Source organism: Myotis lucifugus, unplaced genomic scaffold, assembly GCF_000147115.1.
Source record: "Myotis lucifugus unplaced genomic scaffold, Myoluc2.0 scaffold_49, whole genome shotgun sequence".
Lineage (NCBI taxonomy): Eukaryota > Metazoa > Chordata > Mammalia > Chiroptera > Vespertilionidae > Myotis > Myotis lucifugus.
In genome coordinates, this window is record NW_005871097.1 from 5,733,012 (window position 1) to 5,759,152 (window position 26,141).

Here is a 26,141-nt window from a genome sequence, read left to right on the forward strand (position 1 = left end):
ACCGTACCCTTTTATGTAATGATGTTTACTTTGAATTTATATTAGTTCACACAAACACTCCATCCATGCTTTTGTTCCGGCCCTCCGGTCCAGTTTAAGAACCCATTGTGGCCCTCGAGTCAAAAAGTTTGCCCACCCCTGTTCTAGGTGCTGACTGTGATCATCCCCATTGGGGCACTGACAGCTAGACACCACCTCAACTACTGGACATCACCTAGAACAAAGGCGCAATCACAAAGGTTTGAAAGGCAACCACTTTGTTATAGAACTTAAGGGCCAGACAAGTATCACTGGCACAAACAATGCAGCCCAGCTTGTATTTGTAAAGGAAAATGTTCAGCTCTAGAATTTTCCTGGAATTGATCAGACAAATCCTTCCTGTATTAGGAGCTGCGTGGTCATCAATACTGAGTCTCATGTCCCGGGCAATGCCCTGCTATGACTGACCAGCAGATCCTGAGTGACAGATGATTCTTTTGACATTTTTTTTTTGTGAGAGGGTTAAGGGACTGTGTAGCTAAAGGAACCAGACAGCCTTGTTTGCCTGTCTCCTTAGGCTTTCATTGCAATAGTTTGAATTAAAATTATCTTTAGATGTTATTAGTAGGGTATTTTTAAGAAAACATGTATTTATAGTGTCTTTAAAACAAGGATGTTTTGAAGTCTAAATATAAACATTTCAGTAAAACACCCAGGGGCTTAGACTTGTTTGGAAAAGTCAAGGCAGGGTCTGCTGCCTTTGGCAAGAATCCCCTAGAGGCCTCCAACCTTTCAGAGAATCCTCCTCACAGACTTTTCAACCAAGTCCCACGCTTCCACACAATGCCCCAGTCCAGGCAAACTGAGATGGTTGTTCACCCTCAGAGCAGTCCTGGATGCACTTTTAGTGACCATAATGGCAGTCGTTAAAGAACTTTCCCCGAGATGCTCCCACAACAAGTTGCTGGACTGAGAGCTACAGGAGTACAAAGATGAAGAAACGGGGGGCAGCAGCAAACGGGTCTCCTCTTACCTGTGTGGAAGTTATGCTGGTGCTGCGTTTGAGTGAAGTGCAGTTTCTAAAGGTTATCCTGGAGAGGAGCATCCCTAGTGACTGAGCCATTCCAGGTCCTGGGATGTCTTTCACAGGAGCAGCTTCAGTATAGCTTAGGCTAGAGGCAGTGCTGGTCTCAACACCCGAGTCCTGGCTGCACAACTGGACCGTTACAAGACCTTGGTCAAGTCTCTAACCTCTGTGCCCCATGTTCCCTAATCTGTAAAATGTGGACAGTCACGGTATCTACACTTCATATGGCTGATATGAGCATTAAGTGAGTTAATACAGGTATAGGTTTAAAGTGTACCTGGCACACAGTAAGTGCCAGTAAATGTTATCTTCTCTTCTTACCATCTCAGGGTTTGGGTTCATTCTCAAGACAAAGATGTCAGAAGCAAAGCCCAGTGTACTGTACGATTTCGGAAGCCTAGAATGGAAAACCTGTCTTTATTTTGAGGGACAAATCAGAAGGATAGGACTGGGGAAGATGCCCTCCAGTTTGACAGGCAGTAGCCCAACTCTGGAGAGCAGAAAACAGAAGAAACTTCCAAAATGCAGGATTAGAATTTGACCAATAAGTTTTCAAAGAAATAAAATCTAACACAGTAACAGGGGGGAAACCCTTAGCAGCTCATTCTAGAGTAATGAAAGGCCTAAGAATTAGGAATTCTGAAAAGAAATTAGAAAATCTCTTGACTAGATTATTTTTGGTTTATACACTTGAGTACCAAATAAAATGGTGAAAAAGAAACCACGCTGAATTGCACAAACAATTTTTATTGAGAATTCTGTTTATTACAGAGAACATAGGCCTTTTATTGTGTTACATGAGAAAGAAGCTGGGCAACACATGTGTTTACCAAAAGTCATCTGGTTCTTCATGAGGCAGGCCTGTGAAACTAAATTAGGGAAAAACAAAAAATTTGTTAAATTCTTGTCAATTCATTTGGGGACTTTTCTAATGTTCCTATTCCTTCCCTGTGGGGTTTCTGCCCTCACTTAATTTGTATCAGTAGCAATATCAAAACTTCAACATGCAACAGCTTTGTTTTGATGTCAGTAATTTGATTAGTTCAATAATTTCTTAAAGGCAGACTACATCTGAATGGTGCCATTGCTGAAAAGCCAGCAATCTGATAATGGTTTGGGTAAGAACACAATGGTAGGGAAAGCGTACCTTTCATCTTTGTCACTAGAGGGCAGCGTTTCCACTTGCGAGCCTTCTCCAACACTCCTTATTGAGCTCTGATAAAGAGGGGGAAGAATAATTTTGAAATTAGATATGTATTAATGTATTAATTTTATTAAAGACTTCTGATATCTGAGAACTTTTTGAAATATAATTTAAGAGTCCAAAAAGGTGACTTTTAGACATGAAATTTAGCAAGCTCAAACTATCCCATGTGCATTCTCAACAGCCATAGTATTCCAGACTTATGTAACATATTCATGTCTTAGATAGTACCAATGCATTCATTATTCATTGATAGAAATTTCAATAATTTCATTCTTGTTCTGAAAATAATGAGACATTTCAACCTGACAAATCAAGATCTGTTCAACCTTTTACCCAAGCAAAAGCGATAAAATTTTGTCAAGAATGTAATACACTTAAGAGACTTGAGGCTACATTTGAACTTTGGATTTTCTCTGCTTTTATCTTTTTGTCTCCAATAGCCAGTTAATTGCCACACATCCAAAATGGAAACCATCCCCACACACCACGATATTATGAGTTTAAAAAACCAATTTGCAATGAATACTATAAAAATAAATATATTACTCACAATTCAGGTGTTCTTAAATATTTTCAGCTGAAAATTCTCACGAAAAAATGATTTTAAAGTTGGCCAGGGCTTCCACTTAGGGAAAACATTTTTTTTATAGATGCGTGTGGCATATGGGGAAGATCCGCCGCTTGCATCTACAGCAGTGGTTCTCAACCTTCCTAATGCCGTGACCCTTTAATACAGTTCCTCATGTTGTGGTGACCCCAACCATAAAATTATTTTCATTGCTACTTCATCACTGTAATTTTGCTACTGTTATGAATCGTAATGTAAATATCTGATATGCAGGATGTATTTTCATTGTTACAAATTGAACATAATGAAAGCATAGTGATTAATCACAAAAACAATATGTAATTATATATGCTTTTCGATGGTCTTAGGCGACCCCTATGAAAGGGTCGTTCGACCCCCAAAGGGGTCGCAACCCACAGGTTGAGAACTGCTGATCTACAGACACTTACGGCATACAATGGGATAGAGAAGGCAGACTCCAATCCCAAAGTTTTCTAACAAACCACAGAAGCCCTCGCACCCCCACCCACAAACCTCCCGTTTACAGCATCAGTACCTTATCCACCGTCTTCGGGTCTTGGTCCTCCTGGATGATTTTCATATATTTCTCCAAAGCATTTTCACCACAAGCAGATTTGTCTTTCATTTCTTCTTGAACACTCTCTTCTAATTCTTTCTCCATTTCAGTCTTCAAAGACTCTTCAATTATCCGCTGTCAAATAGATGGCCAGCAAAATAGGAAATACATACATTTTAAAAACACTTACTACTATATATAACTCTGATTCTTTACGTAAAATGTACACACCAGAAAACCATTTCCTTTTTTTTTTCATTGAAGTCATTGCTACCATCAAAGGGGGACAGACAAGTCATGTAATGAAGAATGGGATTACTTTGCCTAAAGGGTCTTGTGCTCTAGACCAAATGAACCAGGAGTTCAAGGAACATGATACGGAAGATTAATCTATGTAAGGTCCAGCAGGCATGCAAAGTGGCAGAGTAATCTATCTGTCTGGGACCAGAATCCAGACATAGAAGGGCAAAGACAATCAGGAGGGAGGAGGGCAGGGCAGCCTGAGGAAGCCACCTCCCGGGTTTCCTCTGGTCCCAGCCAGCTGACCTGGAAACCCCACTTATACAGGAAAGATCTATAGCAAAGCAGAGTCCACCCCCTTTCCAGGTGTGTTTTTAGGACCAGTTGAGAGTGCATGCCCACAGGCTTGCAAAGCTCCCTTTCTCGGTGCGCTGAAGCACAGGAGAGGATCAGGATGCCTGCAGCAGGCTTTTTGAAAGTTACCCTACTGCTATGTCTTTAGGGGACACTAAAGACTCACAATAAAGGTGTACCATGCAGAAACTAACATGGAGAACTGAGCTATAACTATTACCCTTTCTTGATCCAGTTTTTCTAGTTCTCTTCGTTCCTTTTCCAAAGCTTTCTGTTCACTTTGCCTTTTTTCTTCTCTCTGCTTTTGTTCTTTCAGCATGTTCCATATTCTTTCTTCTTCACTCTCTTCTCTAACTTCTTTCTCATCTGCACCTAAAGGGGCAGAAAATAAAGAGCAGGTAGCTTCCAGCATCAGTTTTTCCAACAAATGCAGTACTGGTTTGCAGGTGCCCCTGTTCCATTCTCAATTGACTGTGTTGGCCTGCTGATCCAACTTCACAGGTTCACCAGAGGACTTTAAAGGTTTTTGTTCTGCCCTGTTCCAAGTCCCTGTCAGAAACTGAGTTAGTTTTATCAACAGGACAGAGGAAACACAGTCTTCTCGGTCTCATAGTCCTGGTTATGAAATTCAAATATCAGAGGAGACAGCTGCTCATTTCCACAGACAGAAATGCAATCTCCTCCTTGCTGCTGGAAGAATGGTTACTCCTAAATGGCATCACTTTATCACATGGAATAGCAACCTCAAAATAGAAATGCTGTTTGGTTGCTTGACTTTAAAAGATAAAGAAAAAAAGGACTACATCTTTGCTGAGAATACAGTCATGTACTGCATAACAAAATTTCGGTCAACAACGGACCACATATATGATGGTGGTCCCATAAGATTATAATGGAGCTGAAAAATCACTGTTGCCTAGTGGTGCAGCCATCACCACATGGTAACGTAACGCAACACATTACTCATGTGTCTGCGGAGATGCTGATGCAAACTAATCCACTGTGCTACCAGTCATATAACTACGTCTAGTACCTAATACTTGATAATGATAATAAATGGCCATGTCACTGGTTTATGTATTTACTACACTATACATTTTATCATTATTTTATATTATTTCTACTGATAAAAAAAGTTTGCTATAAAATGGCATCCCATGTTGTGCGGACAGCATTCTTCATATACCTCATGTTCATTACCATGTCACTTGATGGCATCATTTTCTCTTGTGCTTGATTTAATCTTGTGTTTTGTACAGTAGCATGCTGTATAGGCTTGTAGCCAAGGGGCAATAGGCTAGGCCCGTGGTCGGCAAACTGCGGCTTGCGAGCCACATGCGGCTCTTTGGCCCCTTGAGTGTGGCTCTTCCTAAGCCTTAGGAGTACCCTAATTAAGTGAATAACAATGTACCTACCTATATAGTTTAAGTTTAAAAAATTTGGCTCTCAAAAGAAATTTCAATCATTGTATTGTTAATATTTGGCTCTGGTGACTAATGAGTTTGCCGACCACTGGGCTAGACCACACAGCCTGGATATACAGGAGGCTGTACCATCTAGGTTTACCTAAGTGCACTCTGATCTTGGCACTACGATGAATCCCTGAAGGACACATTTCTCAGAATATATGCCAGCTGTTAAGCAGTGCATGACTGTACTTTGTAGATGCAGAGTAACATACAGAAACCTCTTTGGATATAAGAGCAAAGAAAAGCAGCATTTCCACTGGGCACCTCAAAGATAGCAAGTTTCAGATTTTTTCATTTCCCTTTGTACCCAGATGAGCAGGGGAAATGATGATATAAGAGAATCTTTCAATCATCGATGTAAACACACTAAGAATAATTTTAAAAGCTATTATTATAATTTACATTACATCTCAGAGGCAGAACACCTATCAACTCGGTTGTTTCCCTTATTGTATTGTTATTTTTATTCCCTGTTCACCCAGGTCTCTGCCAAATGCCTACCACATCCACTCTTAGGTGGCCACTGCCACTACTGGGTACCCATCGGAGGTCCTCGGTGATGGCTGACTGTCCAACTTCCCCACTAGAAGCTCCATGAAGCAAGGGCTTGGGTTGGCCCACTGCAGTATGCCCAGCGCCCAGGACACAGAAGGTTCTTGATCAAGTCTCACTGAATGAGTGTTTTCCAGAATGATTTACTCTGGAATCAGCAACATCAACCCTTTCAGAGTCTCCTGCTTCTTTTAGCAATTCCTCAAATTCCTGAGTATGATGACTTAAACCAAGAAACTACTTACAAGAAGCTTTGCACACATAGGTTTTGGGCATGATAGTCCTGCCCAAACACTGGGAGGACAAGAGGTAGTTTTACTTGAGGAATTTCCTTTCAAGTTTAAGGCTTAAACCCTTTGGTTCAAGGAGAAAAGGACCTGGCAGGAACAAAGCTCTAGTCCCCCCCTACCGCTTTCCTCCCTGTGCGTCCACACTGGTGAGGGAAGTGGGTAAGCTGGAGAAGCTAAAAGAAAAGAGAAAGTGGGCCAGACAAGTCTGATAAATACTTTTCCTCCAGTATCATCAGTTCTTCTGAAAACTGACATATAAAGGTTTTTCTGTCCTAATTTTTAAAGACATGAAGGAAGGAAACAAATATTAACGTACCAATCATACTGAAGATGTATATGGGTATTAACCACCATTTCATTGTTACACTCTAATTTCTCAAGATGGAATGGTTTTTGCTAAAGTGTCTTAAGCAGAAAGGTAACTGCTCTGTCAGACTTTGGACAAGGAAAACATATTAAAAGCCATTGGCCCGGGAAGAATAAATGAGAAGCCTTTCCTTCACAGCTTTCTCCTCTTTACATGTTCAGATTGGGAGTTACTTCAGAAATGTCATTAACATTGCTAACACCCCAACACTAAGACTTTGAATAATTTATGCTCACAGTAAGTACTCCCACAATACATGAAATAACTTACAGGGCACAGACTGGTGTTCAGTACCCATCATACTACTTGTAGTTACCACCAAGGAAAACTTACTTGGATACTGAGAGGAGAGAGCTCTGTTAGGCAGAGCGGCTGCAGCCGCGCCCAAGGAAGACATGTCGCCACCAGGGTGGAGGCCATTCACTTCAAACTGCATTGGCATGTCCGCTGCAACAGCAAGAGAAGGCAGTGCAATGTAGGGGTAACTCATCGTGGAACGCTCAAGTCTCAACCAAAGCAACCAGGCCAGAATGTTCCCTACAGAATTAATCCTAAGACGTTTCAGCATAACCACTCGCCAATGTATTTGCTTCTCGAAGTGTTCTTAAAGAATTAGATTTGTTTTCAAAACTAGATTCATAACCCAACAGGAAAGTGACAGAAGAATTCACCTGGCTTGCTGACAATTATTTGAACTCCATTTAAATAGCAAGGCGTTAACACAATTGTTAAGGTTAGCTGCAAAAAATTTCCAAGTTTTACTAAGGCCTTTCATTTAATTGTTCAAAATATACTTTCAGACTTGGTGATGAAGCTCAATGGCGAAATGGTAGGTTACATACAAATATAAAGATTTCCCAGGCTAGAGAGAACCTCAGAGCTAACTGACTCTACATCCCAATTTTGTACTTAAGCAGTAGGCTCCTACAGAACAAGGATTCCAGTTTCCAGACAAGGAAGCTAATATACTTTCACCTCCATTCTTTCACTAAGAATGAGTTTTCTACATCTGAGGCAGTCGACAGAATCTGTATAACTTAAAGGAAATAACTTGGCACCTTCAAAGTCCATAAAAAGAAATAAAACAAATTTAAAAATCACTTATTTTAAATCTGAAGTAATCCCAAACTTGGCAAATTAAGTGAAGGGTTCACTTATGGGACTAGCTCCAACTTTGAAATTATTTGTTATCCTGAAATTTTAAAAAAAATGGAACTCAAATGTACCCTTGAAAATCTTTGATATAAAAACAAAGCAATATGTTTTTATCACAAAATACAAATGTTGTAATTTATAACTGCTTTGATTTTTATAACAATGGGTATGTTTCACCAAAACTTAAGCTTTCTACATTTTCAACTTTTAAAAACCAGTACTTACATTTGAACTTACATTCAAAAGATGATTCAAGTTCCTCATCCTTAAAAGATAGTTCGTCCACATCTGAAAATTCACTTCTGTCTTGGACTTCAGTTTGTCTTTGATAAAGACTAGGTTGGAAAAATAAAATTCATGAGTGTGAAGCTATAATAGGGTAAAAACCAAGAGCACAGGACTATGAAAAGCCTTTGTGACTCTGGAAAAGGCTCTAGAGAATGAACTGTGCTCAGTGAGAATGAGAGCTGCCCTGCACTGGGCACTCTCCATGCACAAGGCATCATTCCCAGCAATCAAGACATTAGCTCGGGCACTCTGCAGAACCACCTTACACTGTGAGGCAGGCACTATTGTTGACACTCTCAATGCTGTTTATTTCTTCAAGAACCACAAAACATTTTTTGAAAAGAACAAATTCTATACAGAATCAACATGAGTCAGCTGAAGATGCAATACTACAAGCCCTAACTCCCACATGGGTGCCCTGTTTCTCCTCTTGGTTTTATCCTAAGAGAGCAATGTAAATACATATACATTACATGCATTAGAACCATGATGGGTACATGCGCCAGTTTTCAACTCTGTACACTGTTACTGAATCGATATGCAGATAGATGTCCAGCCTAGAGAACAGAACTAAGGAATCCGAGTCTCCTTCCATAAGGATCAGGCACAGACAGGAGTCCCACATGTGACTCAATCCCAGCCTGGGTGACCCACAGCCTAGCTTTTACATACATCTACTCCATTCTGCTTCAATAGTCAGACCCTACAACCCACTATCAATTCAGAATTTATCTCAATAGACAAATTAGAATTTTCTTTGTTTGGACTTAAATACCAAAATATTTTTTAAAGTGTTTTTATTGATTTCAGAGAAAGGAAGGGAGAAGGAGAGAAGGACAGAAACATCAATGATGAGAGAGAATCATTGATCAGCTGCTTCCTCACGCCCCCTACCAGAGATCAAGCCTGCAACCCAGGCATGTGCTCTGACCAGGAATGGAACCGTGACCTCCTGGTTCATGGGGCAATGCTCAAGCCACACCAGCCAGGCCCAAAATATTTTTAAATGACTTTTCAATGATGCGTGAAACTACAAGTTTAAAAATAAACTGAATTTATTTGCTTTTGCAAGTTTTGTATGTTGCTTTATCTCTATACACCGAGTCTATTCATGGAACTATGAAGATGCTTAATGCCACCATAGTGCACACATCAGGTTTAGCAAACAAAGAGAAATTATTTACTAAGAGGAATTTTCCCCACGTAATTCAGATTCTCAAAGATCACACATCATCTTGCAATCTAACTGCAAATTCTACACTCCACGTGGTCCTGAGCATCACTTTAAAACACCACACAAGCCCTAGCTGGTTTTGCTCAGTAAAGCGAGCATCAGCGAGCGGACTGAAGGGTTGGCCAGCGAACTGAAGGGTCCCGGGTTTGATTCTGGTCAAGGGCACATGCCTGGGTTGCAGGCTCGATCCCCAGTAGGGGGTGTGCAGGAGGCAGAAGCCGATCAATGATTCTCTCTCATCATTGATGTTTGTATTTTTTCTCTCTCTCCCCCCCCCTTCCTCTCTGAAATCAATAAAAATACATTTTTTAGAAAATAAATAAATAAAAACACCACACAAGTCAGGGCTGAGACCCCATTTAGCTAACCAGACTTGGCTGGGCCAATCAGAACATGGGACTTACTCGGCTTTCTGCTCCAGAGAGCTCGAGAGCGAATGGAAGGAGAGGCTGTGCCTAGACTCAGTTGGTGAAGTCTGGAGCATTCTTTCTGGACAAGAACTGGGAAAAGCAACTTGGGATTGGCACAGACCTAAGGGGCAGAAGATATCAGGGCAAGAATAAATTACACGGAGAAAAAAAGCTACGTGGTTTCTAAGTTCTATTAATTTGAAAAGAAATTGTTATCTATCCTTGCAAACAGTTGAGTATGATGTATAAATAACCTATAGCATTAATGATTCAAGCACCTAAATGAAATTGCAGTGATTACAATAAAATGTATAAAACTCATCAGTAGTAAGGGGAAAGCCATTGTTATTCTCTGAACACAGCTGCATGCCAAGCAAAATGCTGGAACTTGCCACTCTATCCCATTGCTTCCCACACCAATGTTGTGCCATAGGGGAGAAGCTGCTGGTAAGCAGGCAACCAGAGGTGCAGTGAGGACACAACTAGAGATTTCTCAGGCCCTGGGCTTTCCGAGGCTCAGCCAAGCACGAGCTTTTCGCTCCTTCCTCCTGTCTAGGGTTCCCTCTTACTCAGATAAGAGGTCCACTGAGGATCATCCAAGTCCTGCAACCCTTTCTGCAAAAGCTTACCTTCCAGATACATTTCACTTTCAAGGCTTCGTCTAGCAAGAGGAGTGGAGGAAAGGCGTCTGTTAGAGCCTCTGCAGAGCCATGAGACTGCATCGCCCAGTGCTTCTACCACGCCGCCTGCAGGATTCTTGGGCATAGCTGCTTCCTCTGCAAAAATACGTCTTTCTGAGGAACCTGAAAGGATGTTCTTGAGAGTTTCTTCCAAGTGCACAGGTGGCAGACTCCTGGATGTTACTGGGCTTCTAGCGGCAGGGTACTGACCAACTCTATCACGGTAATCTAGGAAAGCTTTTTCTAAGCTTTCAGCCTCGCGCTCTAGCTCTTTCATTCTTGCTTTGGTGCTGGCTACAAACTCAATTTCAGAATCTGGGGAGCTACCATCCGTGCTTGCATTTGTATAATTTAAGACCCTTGCTGCAATTGTGTCTGCCATCAGCTGTTCCTGTTTGAGAAGGTTTTTCAAGAGATTCCTGTTTCTTTCATCCTTAGGAGGCCCCATGAATCCGCTGGCAGAACGAGAGAACAGAGCTGTCTTTGGATTGCGGTACACTTCATTCTCTAGGGCTGCAGGTTACACAGAGATAATGTGATGAATGAGCAGAGAAAATTCAAATATGCTTGAGAATTATTTTTTGAAAAATGAAAGGAGGTAGTAATAAGAACAAACATGCACACTAAACAATTTATGAAGCCATGGTAATACTAATTATTTATTAGCATTTATTGGGAGCTTTTATGTACCAGCTACAGCTTCATAGGCCTTTTTTAGGCCTTCTTTCTTAATACATAATTATTATTTCACGATCCATAATACACAATCTTAATATCTAAAAAGCTCTGAGAACTTATTCATAATTTATTTGGTTGCAAAGCCTAAGCGGACCTGAACTCACTTGGTTGATAAACTTGACCTGAACTGATGCAAATCCTTTCATAATCTTTATTTATTCTACCCAGCAAGGACAGTCATACATTTGACTGCAAACATGGTTCACTAAAGGAACTCCCAAGGCTGTGGCAAAACCACCGTAGGGCCCAAGTTTCAGAAAAGGGTGTGTGGAACTGCAGCCACAACAAGGCTAACAACTCTCCTCCTCCCACATTACAGATAGGGGCTGAGGCTGGGTCACACAAGTAGTGAGTGAGGTGTATAGACGCTGGGACTCCCTAAGCAAAGCCAGTACATGCACAGCCAGTCTTGTGGCGGCTACTCTCCGGCAATGCCTCCAGAGTAACGAATGTGTTTGAAAAGGTTCCATCCTCAAACTATTTTTCATCATTCGAGATCACTGTGATTTCAGCTGTGGGCAGTTTGGCAAATTGAGAGGAAATAAGGAACAGGAAGGAGTAGAAATGAGTAGAGATAAAAACAAAACTAGTGTGGGAGAAGAGAGCAAGAACTGAGGAGGAAAGAGTGCAAACAGGAACTGAGGGAGGCTCAAGACCAGGAAGTGTGGAAACTAGTTCAACTGCTAACACAGAGAAACTTCCTCTGAGCTTCAAAGCAGCAAAACAGGTAGCTCAGCTTCAGTTATGAAGTCAGAAGGGGCAGATAGCACGCATCCTCATGGAAAACATGCAATAACAACATAATAGCAGTAACCCTTCCAAGTGTCTGATGTGTCCCAGTTAAATGTGCCCAAGGTCAATCAACTAACCTCAAAATCAGGGTGCAAAAACAAAAACATTATATATAATCAATGTTATGTATGCCAATGTGACAAAAGCCACCCACTTCTCCCATATGCTTACTCATCTCCCAAGGAACATGTAAAACCACTAAAGAGTCAGATTGATCTTATTATCAGGGTAACAAATATAAAAGAAAAGCCTAGGTCCATAATAAATTTGAGGTACATCATCACCACACCTTGCTGTTTGGGGTATAAGACTCTCCCAAGCCACAGGGGAACTTATAAAAGCAAGTCACGTTAGCTGATGACCGGTTGGTATTCCTGAAATGGACAGGGAGTTTTACTTCTAAGATGGCTTATTTCTATGGCTTTTCCCCTACTGAGAAGTACTAAAATTTCAGTAATGATCATTATATTTCCACATACATCAGAAGTTTTACACATACATGTACACATTTATAGGTTAAAAATGTTTCTAACCTGTTTGAGTTTGTTTCAGTTGCAATTTTAAGTCAGCCACTTGCATATTTAAACTCTTTACAGAGGCATCATAATCTATTATCTGGGCCTTCAGCTTTGCAGAATGCTCAATCTGAAAAGATTTAGAGAAGGGAAAGAAATCAATGTAAAAGAAATCCCAGTTCACTTCAAAAGGAACAAGTCTTTTATTGGGCTTATTCTTCTCTTTTCCGTTTTGCCCATTCTGAACAGCTTTATGCCTGTAATCCACAGGGCCCTAGAAAACAACAGAGCACAAAAGTTTCCCACCTCCATTTTCACTCATCTCAAAGAACAGCTCTACAGGGCATGAGGCAGACATCAGAGTGTGTCAACAGTTCTAAGTCACAGGGGCAAGAACCAAGAGACACACTAGTGGGCACCACTGGGACTTGGTCAATTTTGTATTTATATGAGTTTGCTTTCCTTCGGATTTTATTACTGTTATGAATATAGTCATATCACTCGAGCATTTTCTCAGATGAAAAGGATACCTTAGCATAGTGGGGGAGTAATTTTTGATGATAAAATCAATCTGATTTACAATGGCATGACATATGCCAAGTTTACATGTGTACACAGTGGACTGGCCTAACAGCTGGCCAACCAAAGAGCAGTACTCACTTCACTTTGCAGCTGTCTGTGCATAGCTTCCTTGTGGTTTTCAAACTCCTTATGCCCTAACACGATAGTAGCTTCTGCTTTCTTTAACTGTTTCTGCAAATTTATCAGCTCAGGAGATGGCTGAGCTATGCCTAAGAAGGTAAAAAAGCCTAGTGATTATCAACAGTAAGTTTTCTCATTTCACTTAGCAAAAGCAGCTAAGGAGATTTTAAATTGTTCTTTCTCTTTTTTTGTACACATGTAGTTAACAGTATATTAATTCTTTGGAATGGACTAAGAGTAATCCTGACTCTCAAATTTCAGAATTTAATGCATGCAAATGCAAACTTCACTACTCTTCCTACTCCAAGTTTTAAAAAAATTCTTTCAAATCCTCAAATTAACTTGAAAGCCCACCTCTTTTCTCTACCACTCACAGAAGGCACAGAAGGAGCCCTCCGTCAGAACCTGTTGATGACTACCCCTGGGTACTATCTGATCTATACATTAGCAGTACTTGGGGTCCAAGCAGGCAGCAGATGGAGTTCCATTTCAGTCACTGAAGAACCCTCTAATAAAGGGTAACTCATGTAGGGTAGCCACAAGATGGTGTAGTTCCCTGGGCTAGTTATGGGGCCATGCTGTTAACCCTCCTTGGGCCTAGAGCAGTTCTCAACCTGTGGGTCGAGACCCCTTTGGGGATTGACAGACCCTTTCACAGGGGTCGCCTAAGACCATCGAAAAACACATATATAATTACATATTGTTTTTGTGATTAATCACTCTGCTTTAATTATGTTCCATTTGTAACAATGAAAATACATCCTGCATATCAGATATTTACATTCCAATTCCTAACAGTAGCAAAATTACAGTTATGAAGTAGCAACGAAAATAGTTTTATGGTTGGGGGGTCACCACAACATGAGGAACTGTATGAAAGGGTCACGGCATTAGGAAGGTTGAGAACCACTGGCCTAGAGGGTCAGGGAGGGAAGAATTCCCAGAAGTGGAGAGAATGAGCTGGCATAGGCACAGAGTGCTGATGAGAGGCCACCCCGCAAGCCCTGGGATCTTACCTGGATGAGAGGAGAGGCACAGGGCCAGCCCACAGCCAATGTACACAGTTTGGGGGGGGGGGGAATGGCAGGGAGGGGATAACAACCACCTCACCTCACTCTCATCCCTCCTTCCCAGCCGTGAGGGTGACCCCACTGGCCAAACCTGAACAGCAGAGGGTGAGGGGAAATTGGTACAATCCAGAGAGGCAGATTTGTACAGTTTAAAAATATTTCTTCTTAGTGACACTACTAATATAACAGCAAGCAAAAAGGCAGTAACTTCAAATAGAGAATCTTAAGTGCATAAAATTTTTCTGATTGAAGCCTCCCTTTACAGGTATTACCAAGCAGTTTCATAATACTAAGCTAATACGAATTACAAAGACATACAAATCAGGAAAAAGACATACAGTTTAAGAGATGCACGTTTTCATTTCTGCTCTCTTCCAGTTGTTGCATAAGTAATTTATTTTGAGCCTGAAGTTCTAGTTTCTCTTCTTTTAGAAGTGAATAGTCACTCATCTCTTTCATCTTTTCATTCAGCAGGTGGTTTTGCTTGGTTATTGCCAAGCACTGGGACTTGAGAGACTCGAGCTCAAGCTAGAATTGAAAAACAACTTGCATTTTTCAATGAACAGTGACTGCAGTACTGCTTACGCAAAAGCTGGAGGGTTGCTTTAAGCTGGGCATCACAATGTAATTAAGGTCACTGGACAGAAGTCTTATTCTCTGCAGTAAGAAGAGCCTGACACGGGGGAAGTTCATCCAACCTTATACTTATGCAGAATCCTGGCCTACAAAGCAAGTGCTTCTGATTAAGTTTATCACCCGTTTTCAAGATGCAACTAAAGTCCCATAGCAATCATAGACTGTAGCAGTTCTCAAATATGAAAAAGTGAACTATCACAAACATGCTGTAGGCGCTTTCCTTTTCTTTGTACATCTCATGTTTGCATACAAACGCCTACAAAGTTCTCAAATAAGTCATTGCAGCTGCAAAAATACATTTTATGTGCACGATATATTCAGGTATGTCAAGTTCTAGCTCTGTCCTTCAGACAGCACATGTGATGAACAGAAGGAAAGTAAAGTGGCATGTGAAAAACACATTTCATTCTGTTTTAACCTGTAAGGTCCCAATGTAATGATAGGAATTTTCACCTTCTGCTGATAGGAAGGGAAGAAGAGGCTGAGGCAGAAACTAAAATGCACTGGCCACCTGCTATGGGTTAGGCCAGGGGTGGGCAAACTTTTTGCCTCGAGGACTACAATGGGTTCTTAAACTGGACCGGAGGGCAGGAACAAAAGCATGGATGGAGTGTTTGTGTGAACTAATATAAATTCAAAGTAAACATCATTACATAAAAGAGTACGGTCTTTTTTTTTTTTAGTTTTATTCATTTCAAACGGGCCGGATCCAGCAGGCCGTAGTGTAGTTTGTTGCCCACGGCTGGGTTAGGCACTTAAATCAGCACACCAAGGAACCTCAACCACCATGGAATGTGGGCAGCACCCCAATGTTAACCCTTTGCACTCCGCGCTGTCCCCTCTCAGGGGACATCGGAATTCTAGCATATCACTCGGATGTCCCCTCTCGGGACATTGCAGTTTATTAGTGATTAAGGGGAATTGAGTTATTTCAACGCAACTTTTTGAGACATGCATGTTTCCCTGAAGTTTTATCTTGAAATGGCACAAGAAATTAAATCAAAATATCGTAAAATTACTAAGATATATACAAGAAATGTCAGCGGGTTTTGTGTCGGATTAAACAATAAACTACATATTCCCGATGTGGGACAAAGAAAACGGGACTGCATTGTGTGTTCTAACAGGAAAACACCTGGTGGCAGGCGTCAAACCACTTATTACTGTCAAACATGCACTAATCAGCCTGCAATGCATATTGGGGAGTGTTACAAAACTTATCATACTGTACAAAATTATAAACAATAAAATATTGTTTTTTTTGCAAATATACATTCCTCGATGTCACCCAATTCATATAAGTCCAATATCATTATAATACGTTACTTGGTTCCAAAATTATACTAAATAATACGAGGGTCTGTAAATGCACGTTTCCGCCGCAAAGTAGCGTCGAGTAGCTGGTAGCCAATGTCCAGAATGGTTCGGAGTGCAAAGGGTTAAGGAACTTGTCTGAGGCACACAAGCAGTAAGGGAGAGACACAGGATTCAAGCAGAACTCCAGGCCCCAAAGGATGTAATTCCCCTGCTTCCCTAGGAGACTAAGACTGAAAGGAAAATTTAAGTTGGGCCACCACCTTCTTAGTCCAGTAACAAGTTATGTATGATTGACACTAAAATTCCATATACTGCCTAACATCTATTTCAAAAAATAGGCTTAGCAATTACCTCAAGTTCTTTCACACGAGTTGCACAATGATAGAGTTCTTCCTTTTTTGAATTAAGAGCCAACAGCTGCTCTTGCAAAAGTATAGCTTTTTCTGAAATAGAGAGCCAACCAATTAAATATCATGTTTTTCTAGTGGATACAGAACTCATTTAAGAATTTATGGCCAATGTCAGACCTAATGACCATTATTTCATCATCTAAAATAGCAGGTGTCAGAGCCCAAAATCAGTAGGGAAAGTAAGAAATAAGCCCTTTTACCCAACAGGTGATGGAAGTTAGTCCTAACGGTCACATATGTGGTGAGCTTCCTCCTATTACACATACCAACCAGAGTTACACCAGGTGCTCAGAGCCCTCATGCCCAAAGATCTGAATTTCCTTAAAAACAAAGATGTCTTATGATTTTATAGTCACTATTTTGTCATTTTTACTTTATCTAATACAAGTCTACTATGCAGATATATCATCAAAAAATAATTAGCTGACTACATAATGGTACTAATTCCTAAAGAAGTACTAGTCTCCACAAGGTAGTCACAGAGGAGCAGCCACACGCTGGGTGTCCTTACAGGTCTCCATCAAGTACCCAGCCCTGGTTTACTCCAAGAAGTCCTTTGAAATTTCCACTGAAGTTCAACTTCTTGTCACAGGCAAGTTCCTAGAAATATACTGAGAGGTAAAATACCTAGAGATTGAAAAATTATTCAACTTTCCTAGCCCTGGGCCAATTCTACAACAGTTCAGGGGGTTATAGAGAAGTGAAAATATCATGAAGCATAAAAATATATTAGAAGTTAAAGAAATAAGAAACCGGGTCACAGGGAACAGAGAAGTTAAAATAAAATTTTCCGTAAGTAAAAAATGAAGTCTCTCAAGGTAAAAACCACAATGAGATATCACTTTGAACCTATCAGAATGGCTATCACCAATAAATCAACAAACAACAAGTGCTGGCAGGGATGTGGAGAAAGGAAACCCTCATACACTGTTGTTGGGATGCAGACTGGTGCAGCCACAATGAAAAACAGTATGGAGGGTCCTCAGAAAATTAAAAATAGAGCTGTCATATGATCCAGCAATTCTACTTCTTGGCATATAACCCAAAAAAAACCCAAAAACACTAATTTGAAAAGATATATGTATGCACCCCTGTCTGTGTTCACTGCATCATTACTAGTAAACTCAGCCACAGAAAAAAATGAAATATTGCCATTTGCAACAACATGGATGGACCTAGAGGGTATTATGGTAAGTGAAGTGAGTCACAGAGAAAGACAAATACCGTATGATTTAACTTATATGTGGAATCTAAAAAAATAAAAAATAAACAAAACAAAAACAGACCCATAAATATAATTAACAAGCTGATGACTGCCAAAAGGGAGGGAGGAAGGGAGGGAGGTAGATGGGAGAAAAAAATCCTCAATACCCTACTTTCTCTCAGGTTAAGCATCATTTTTAATATACCACTTTTCTTGTTTAAAAAATATATATTTTATATTTTGCCCTGGTCTGTGTTGCTCAGTTGGTTGACAGTCAATCGATGTTTCTCTCTCATAAATGTTTCTATCTCTCTGTCTCCCTCCCTTCCTCTCTCTAAAATCAATAAAAACATATTCTAAAAAATGCTTATAAAGATGGGTAAAATCCTGCCAGTAAATAACTGACCTTTGTAAATACACAAAAGGTTAAACAGGAAGGTTTGCAAAAACATAGTGAAAGACAATGATTATTTTTTAAATTTTGTAAAATTGAAAGGGCAAAAAAATGTATAATTTTGTAGTAACAATGAATCACCTTTATTCTTTCTGTCTTCTTCAACTAGTTTGTTAGTTTTGGCAATGTAGTCGTCCTTCAGCTCAAGTTGATACCTGAGAATCAGAATGACTAAAATGAGTTTCTTGTCACTTTCATGGACAGATTCCTATCAATGTGTAGCACCGGGCGCTTAAGGGCATGAACATGGCCATACATAACTTCAAGGTCTCTCAGTACTTAAGGCCAGAGATCCAAATTCTGAATATAAAAGATCCAGTAAAAGCCTGCTGCAATCCTATAAACGGGGTCCTGAAAACTCATGTTATTTTGAGGTTCTGAGAACAATTATTCCACAGTGGTCTGGACTGACACAAAAAAGTAAATTAAGTTAAATTTACACTGATACAACTGACTCTAAATCCCAAAAGATAAGAAGTCAGTGACATCCCATCCATCTGCCTTGCCCTGCCCCCCACCAGAAGAACTTTTGCCTCAGGAGCTGGGCACAGTGTTCTGAGCCAACGGTCGCCTTCATGTCTGGGTTAGCAATACTAAAGGCACACTTTCAAGCAGTTTTACTTATCTCCACCAACTGCTACTAGCAGACTTTTTGGTTCAGAGATGGGGGGGGGGGGGGGAGAGAAGAGAAGCACTCCTGTGCTGAGTATCCTGTGAACTCCAACCCTTGCTAAAGTCATAGAGGATACCCAAAGCAGACAAATACCAAACGGCTCATGATACATGTGGCAGTGTAAAGTTAATATACACACTTATTCATTTATTCCTAAAAGTTTAACAACTACAGATATGTCAGTGTTTGCTACTATACTCGAGGAGCTGACATAAAAGTATGTAGCGATAACATCCATCATTTCAAATTCACTATATGGAAAGGTACTATATTTTTATCAGAATTCTTTTAAGAAATAAGCCTCAAGATGGTGAAGGCCTTGGGGGGGAGGGGCGGGAGCGGGCTAGAAGGGATCAATAGGAAAAAAAGGGGGACATGCGTAATACTTTCAACAATAAAGATTACAAAAAGAATGAGCTCAAGAAATATGTGCAAGTACTATGTAATGGAATATCAATGACAAATTATAGGCAAGGCAGTAAAAAGAGGCCAATGATTAAGAAATACCAGAGCAGCTCAGTTGAGTCATCTCTTCAACAAGAATTCATTTATTCAACGAATATTAACTGAACACACACTATACTGAGCACTGGTATACTGAGAAAAGTTATCATATGGGCTTAATATCTTTGCACTAAGATATCAGTCACTGTAATACAGTACAACTCAGACTATAGGAAAGCCATAGTAACCAGTTATCCGTATTTTCCTTTCCCTGTTTTTTTTTTCCTTCATATAATTTCAGTTTGTTTCTTTTGATTCTGGCTCTGCAGAATCTTGAAGGAATACAAGGCACATGTCCCCTGACAAACACTATAACCACTAGGTAGAATAATTTATAAATTATTAGATATTGCCATCTTAGTGGCAGTACGAGTGGGGTAGAGGAAAAGAGAACTAAAGGTGATTATAATTCCACTTTTATAGCTTATCAGCAGTGTGAGCTGATAAAGTCTCAAGGTGCCCTAAAAATAAAAGCAAATTAAAGGGCCTCAATACATGTTAGAGAAGCTACGAGTAAGAATGAGCAGAGGATGCTATTCTCTGTACTGTAACTTTGTAAAACTATCTTAAATACTCATGAGAAAGGTTTGACTGTCAATGAAAACATGAACTTTCACCAGAAAATGTTAGTCTTATCTACTTCACTAGTGTTGCCTTCAATTTAATTCAAACATATTACTTATTTAAGAATGCCAAACAATTACTTTAGAATTTCACTCTTGAGCTTCTGGTCATAGGTCTCTTCCATACTCTTTATATTCAGCTCCCTTCTCTTAAGTGCATCAGCCACAGCTTTATGTTTTTCTTGTTGTATCTTCTGGGACCTGAAATTAGCAAAAACATAAAAAGCAGATTTAAAAAAACTGTAGTATCTGAAATGAAGACTTTAAGAGAAAAAATAACGTGATTTTTAGCTCCATGGACTAAAACTGTCATGTTACTGTTGAAGCATCCATCTTATATAAAAGCTATTGTTTGAAATTTTAACCCTCTATTTCTGGCTTCTGTAAATGCTTGCTGGCTTAAATAATAAGGAAAATAAGACGACTCCCATTGCGGAGAGGCCATTAAACCTTCCCCAGATGAAGTTATCAGTGCTGGAATCAGGCCAAGCCTTTGGTCAAGGTCTCAAAGCCCCAGCACATAGGGCCCTTTAAGAACTTGCAAAGGGAACCGGAAAAACCCCATATTTGGGAGACAAAGAAGGTAAAATAGTATAAATATGGGAAACTTCGTGTGTGATTTCACCCAGAATTTGAGAGACATTTTCCTCTGGGCCCGTGCGTAATAAATGTAACTCCATCTCTCTAAGCGTTGCTTGGTTCTTCTCCATTTTTTCTGTAACACTGTCACCTCTGGGAAATAAATGGAAAGAGCCAGAGTCCTCCATCTATTTTATGAACTGACCTTGACCGAGTTATGCCGGATCTGAAATAGCAGATGGAGCAGCATGGTGGCACCAGGCTGCAGGGAGTGGGAAAGTGTCCAGACCAAAGTGCTTTTTCACAGAAGATAACCCACACTTAAAAAACAGTTAGAGATGATAAATGGCCGTAATCAACTCAAAGGTGAAAGAATGATGTTATTACAATAAAGCTACATACCTAACTTTAGTGTACTTGAATACTTGTTCTTCTGTAAGATTGTTTCTGTGAGATTTAACTGATTAGCCCATGGGTATTAAAGACAGATTTGATTTTGGAATTTAATAATCTAATGATTGAATATTGAAGAGTGCCAAACAAGAAAAGGTAGATGAATCAATGAGAACTTCCAAATACTGAAGAATGGAATGGTCTTCAAGTGACACCTTAAATCAACCACAAACCAATTCCAGATCCAGGGAATCAGGTTCATAGGTACTTAGATCAAGCCATGGGAAGTGCTAGGGCAACGGTTCTCAACCTGTGGGTCTCGACCCCTTTCACAGGGGTCGCCTAAGACCATCGGAAAACACATATATAATTACATATTGTTTTGTGAGTAATCACTATGCTTTAATTATGTTCAATTTGTAACAATGAAATTGGGGATCACCACAACATGAGGAACTGTATTAAAGGGTCGCAGCATTAGGAAGGTTGAGAACCACTGTGCTAGGGAAAGCTGATCATTCTAAGAAATAAAAGCGCTATGCATTAGCTCCCTCTGCTGGCTAATCTGTAAAGCAATGGAGCAGTAAACTACATGCTTAGAAGGAAGAGTTAGGGGAAGTGGAGATAAAAGTGATGATATAATCATGAGCTATCTCCACCCAAATTTTGTCACTTTTCTTTGCTCTCATGATCAATTTACCACTTCACTACTGCCAAAAACAGAGTAATAAGTTAGGCATAGAGGAGAAATCAAATGAATTGAGCCTATATAAATGAGAACACATGCCCTAGCTGGTTTGGCTCACTGGATAGAGCATCGGCCTGTGGACTGAAGGGTCCTGGGTTCGATTCCGGTCAGGGGCACAGGCCCGGGTTGCAGGCTCGATCCCCATTGTGGGGCATGCAGAAGGCAGCCAATCAATGATTCTCTCTCATTATTGATGTTTCTACCTCTCTCTCCATTGATGTTTTTCTCTCTCTCTTCCTCTCTGAAATCTAAAAACAATGAGAGAATAACATTAATGAAGATTAGGCACAAATCCTTTAATGAAATAAGAGTATCTATGAGTGTCAATAGCAGAACCTAACGGGAAAGAAAGCTTATTGCATAAATGAGACTGGTGAGCTTGCTATTAATGGCAGGTAAGATGTGAAGAATTAAATATTGGTGAGTGCTTTAAAAAAGTACACACACATCACAGTTTCACCCAGTACAAGTCAAGTCAGAGGCACCCCATTTCCTCTGACAGCAAAGCAGTTAAATATGTCTGCAATTCAGTTACTTTATGTATATGTAACCGTTAGATCTGAATGACTGAATGTAAGTGTGCAACATGATTTCTTAAAGTGTTGTTAGCTTCTTCAAAGCACTGGTCTGGTTTTACTGTAGCCTGATGATGGTGTCTCACTCTGCTATTCATCCCAATGTGTAATATTTCAAAAGCAAAATCCTAGTCTTTGTTTCTCTCAACTTGTGCCTTTTAAAACCAGGTGATGGCACCTTTACAAACAAGAACTCTAATTGGCAATTAGCATTAGAATAATTAGATGTATTTAGTTCTTTTTAAACTCACAGACTCTGAATATTAAACATGAAAACATTACTTACACATCAAAAGCTTCAATTCTTTGCTTCAGCTCTGCTTCTCTGCCTCTTAGCAAATCAATATCTTTTAGTAGAAGCTGCCTTTGAGCATAAATTTCTTTTGTCTCCATCTGTACAGGAAAGCATTAATTTTTAGCAAGCAAGCTAAAGAAAATAAAACAGATTTGAACTAATGAACTGCTTCTTACATTCCAGAGGACAAAGTACAGACATTGAGAGGAACAATTTCACTTTCAAGAGGTTCCACCTCAAGGTATGCATTTTGCCTGTTCTACTTACACAAGAATTTACTCCCTAGCCTAATGACTGTTAAGCTACATTACCCTATATTCCTAACATCCCTTGTGTAATTATTCTACTTAATTAACATCTGTTACTTAAAATTTTGATAAATTCTTCAACTAAAAAAAGAAACGAAATATACATTCAACAATAAAACTTAACAAAACAGAATCCACATGGTTCAGCAGTTATTGCCTGAAAGTTTCAATTCATAGGGGGTTCTGACTCAGCATAAGCAAGCTGGTATGGAGCCCCAAAACACAGACCACACTTTTATTTGTGTGTTTACTGAGCAAGGATTTACTGAATATCATGTCAGAAAGCACACTGGGAGCTGGATATGAAAAGATGAATAGTTATAGTTCCCATCTTTTAAAAAATTCACAATTTACTAAGGGAGAGAAAAACAATCATACTACAATGTGATGCTTTCACAACCAGGGTCCAGTCTCCATGGCAGGATGACGCCTAAATGAGAACATCAATGGGAGTCACAGAAGGTGTACCAGGAGGTGACATTTAAGCTGGAGTTTGAAGGACAGGACAGTTTTAACAGGGAGAGAAGGGGACAGACATTCGGGTGGCAGAGTAAACACATGGTGCCTTTTTGAGAGTGGTAACCATTTCCAGAGACTTTAGGGAATCCGTGACTAAATGGAGACTGGGGCTGTTAACTGGTTAATCTGATCTAGTCAGTCATCTACCTTGAAGATGAAAGTGTTAGTGTGAAAACAATCCATTATCTTGAAGACCAGTGCTTCCATTTATTTTTATAGCTAAAATGAGTGCAATTCCCAGAACTGCTACCCAAAATTGTAGACGGAGTTCAATCACCATTAATAACTGTGTCTTACTGAGAAGCTTCAAGTAAGGATTGATGCCAGGAGGAAGCTTTTTACTTGACCATCTCCTGGCATTAGTAGTTCTGGTTGTACATAGGAAACCATGCACCCAATCCAATCAGGTCCGACTCCCCCCTTGGGAAAGGAATTGTTTTTCCTAAAGGGGTGGATCCAATCCCTCCTGCTGACACGCACTTCCCGCCACCCCTCAACCTCTCCACGTCCTGTCCAGTCACTTTCCTGGGTGCCAAGATCAAATGGATGACACTTACAGCCCTGGATCCCTCTACTCCTGGAATCTTCACCTTTGCTCAGATAGAAACACACTGCATTTGGTTTCCAACTTCACCCAGAAGTTCAATTGCAACTCTGTCCTCTTAGTCCACTCTTATTCTTCCATCTGTCAATATCCCCAGGCCTACTCCTTGATGTCTGAGACTGCCATGTAGCTCTCCCTTCTCTCCTCCCTGGGTTAGTAGCCATCCACCCTCTGTTCTGGTTCCATTCGCCATCATGCTGAACCCCAATGTCTTCAACTAAACAGGCTGTCTTTCTCAAATCAAATAAATTCAGCTCTATAAAGCTCCACTCCCCAACCACCACCATCTTTCTGCTCTTACTGAGCTTCCAAATCCTCCCAAGAGCTGTAACAGAACAATCACCTACAAGTACCTGATTAGTTCTACTTCAATTCCAGGTTGCCCACCCCAGCAGGGACCCCGAAACAGCTCTAGCAGTCCTGTCTGCTTCAGAGAGCTGCTCTGCTCCACCACCCCCCCCCCAGTAGCCATTCCACACCTCTGGTCCTCTACTCAAGGTCACTACCTAATCCTCACATCTGCCACTAATTTACTGCAAGTGCCTCACACTTCTGACATGGACATTCACTTCCACTTTTCCTTCCAGCAGTCTCGGAAAAAGAAGTCTACATATCCTTTTCAAGGCTGATTCTCCCATGTGCACTCTTGATCACAGTCCTTACTGGTCCTCTAGGGCCTGAGCCATCAATTGTTCCATCAAATGTTGCATCTCGCTCCTGGACTTTGAGCCAATCTACTAACAGCTGTGGAAAGAGCCACCCATTAAACAATTTTAAAATATTACCTCCTGGTGTTTCTGAATTCTCTCAAGGGACAACTTTTCCCGATTAAGGAGGGCTTCGGATTTTGCTTGACAAGTTTTCTCAACATCACTCCAGAACTTTGCTATTTCCTTTTCAGACTTTCTTTTCTCTTCCATTCTAATTTTTATTATTTCAGCATTTTTGAAATGCTTCAACTGCCAATTGATCACAAATAATTGTAAGTACCAATAAAAATACTAAAAAAATAATAACAGATTCTCCATGGTTAGGTTTAACATTCCCACTCTATATTTAGTTTAATTCACCTTTACTTTCATCTCATTCACTGTACCTATCAGGATTCATTCAAAAGGCAAAAAGAAATGACATCAAACGGAAAGAAAAATACCATGCACAACAGTCTAGTATCACATTCATTAATGAAGATTCTAGATATTTTCCTACATACCTAAGATTAAGAAAGAAAAGACAAGCAAAAATATCACTTTTGTTAATAGCAACAAGATAAATTTACCTTTTCACGCATTTCTGCCTGAAGCTGTTGTTCTATTTCTCTCTTATATTCACTTAACTTCTTTTCTAAAGAGTCTAACTTTGGATGCTGAGGGCAAGCACCTGCAAACTGATCGTCAATATGCTGAAGCTTCTCAGCTATTAAAAAAAACACAGGCAGTTAGGGTAGAGGAATGAAGTCAGGTGAGCAAGAGGTCTGTCCAAAAGCAAAGAGTACAGGGATGTGAGCAGGGATATCTGCGGTTTACTTTGAAATAATTCAAAAAATTAAGATAGATTACTGGATGGACAGAAAGTGATGAAGCAAGTGTAACACAAAATTAATGGTGAACTGTAAATTTTCAACTTTTTGAATGTTTGAAAATTTTCATCATAAAATGTCAGCGAAAACTTTATAGACAATAACAAAAGATTAAAAAATGTCAGCAAAAAAGAAAGCAAAGTTTAAGTCAGAAAACACTGGCATCTCTTTCCAGTCTCTAAGTGCCAAAGCAGAGAGTTGTTTTATTGGTCTTTGGTGAAAATTTAGTCATATGTTCAAAACACTGACCTTAAAATGAATCAAAGATCATGAATTTCAAGTCTTCCATTTTACAGAGGACACAGGTGCCCTTAGAGTATAGGTGACTCCCAGAGGCTAAGCAACTATACAATAGCGTTACTGGGACGAAAGCCAGGTCTATTGATTCTCATTCCAGTGCTCTCTCCAGCAGACCCACAACCCTCAAACCAAATGTGCATTGGAAT

At 40.1% G+C, this 26,141-nt stretch overlaps 1 protein-coding gene across 10 annotated transcripts in view; it reads right to left on the minus strand.

The window, feature by feature from the left end:
• Positions 1–1,797: 1,797 nt before the first annotated feature.
• The window catches only part of OFD1 (OFD1, centriole and centriolar satellite protein), a 35,281-nt gene continuing 10,937 nt past the window's right edge, over positions 1,798–26,141 (minus strand). For 3 of the 10 annotated variants that reach the window (XM_023753718.1, XM_023753719.1, XM_023753723.1), the window contains exons 7-25: positions 25,396–25,532; positions 24,902–25,075; positions 22,677–22,783; positions 22,019–22,063; positions 20,880–20,900; positions 20,177–20,296; positions 18,377–18,450; positions 16,579–16,670; positions 14,613–14,802; positions 13,163–13,293; positions 12,521–12,632; positions 10,407–10,970; positions 9,772–9,898; positions 8,071–8,180; positions 7,024–7,137; positions 4,233–4,384; positions 3,398–3,553; positions 2,214–2,281; positions 1,798–1,935 (exon numbers count right to left, since the gene is read on the minus strand). In XM_023753718.1, coding sequence (XP_023609486.1) covers positions 1,893–1,935; positions 2,214–2,281; positions 3,398–3,553; positions 4,233–4,384; positions 7,024–7,137; positions 8,071–8,180; positions 9,772–9,898; positions 10,407–10,970; positions 12,521–12,632; positions 13,163–13,293; positions 14,613–14,802; positions 16,579–16,670; positions 18,377–18,450; positions 20,177–20,296; positions 20,880–20,900; positions 22,019–22,063; positions 22,677–22,783; positions 24,902–25,075; positions 25,396–25,532 — 2,537 coding nt within the window. In that variant the 3' untranslated portion in view covers positions 1,798–1,892. Of the gene's footprint in view, positions 1,936–2,213; positions 2,282–2,823; positions 2,999–3,397; positions 3,554–4,232; positions 4,385–7,023; positions 7,138–8,070; positions 8,181–9,771; positions 9,899–10,406; positions 10,971–12,520; positions 12,633–13,162; positions 13,294–14,612; positions 14,803–16,578; positions 16,671–18,376; positions 18,451–20,176; positions 20,297–20,879; positions 20,937–22,018; positions 22,064–22,676; positions 22,784–24,901; positions 25,076–25,395; positions 25,533–26,141 lie in introns of all 10 variants that reach the window. The other 7 variants (XR_002829220.1, XM_023753725.1, XM_023753721.1 and 4 more) reach the window with 7 other exon arrangements.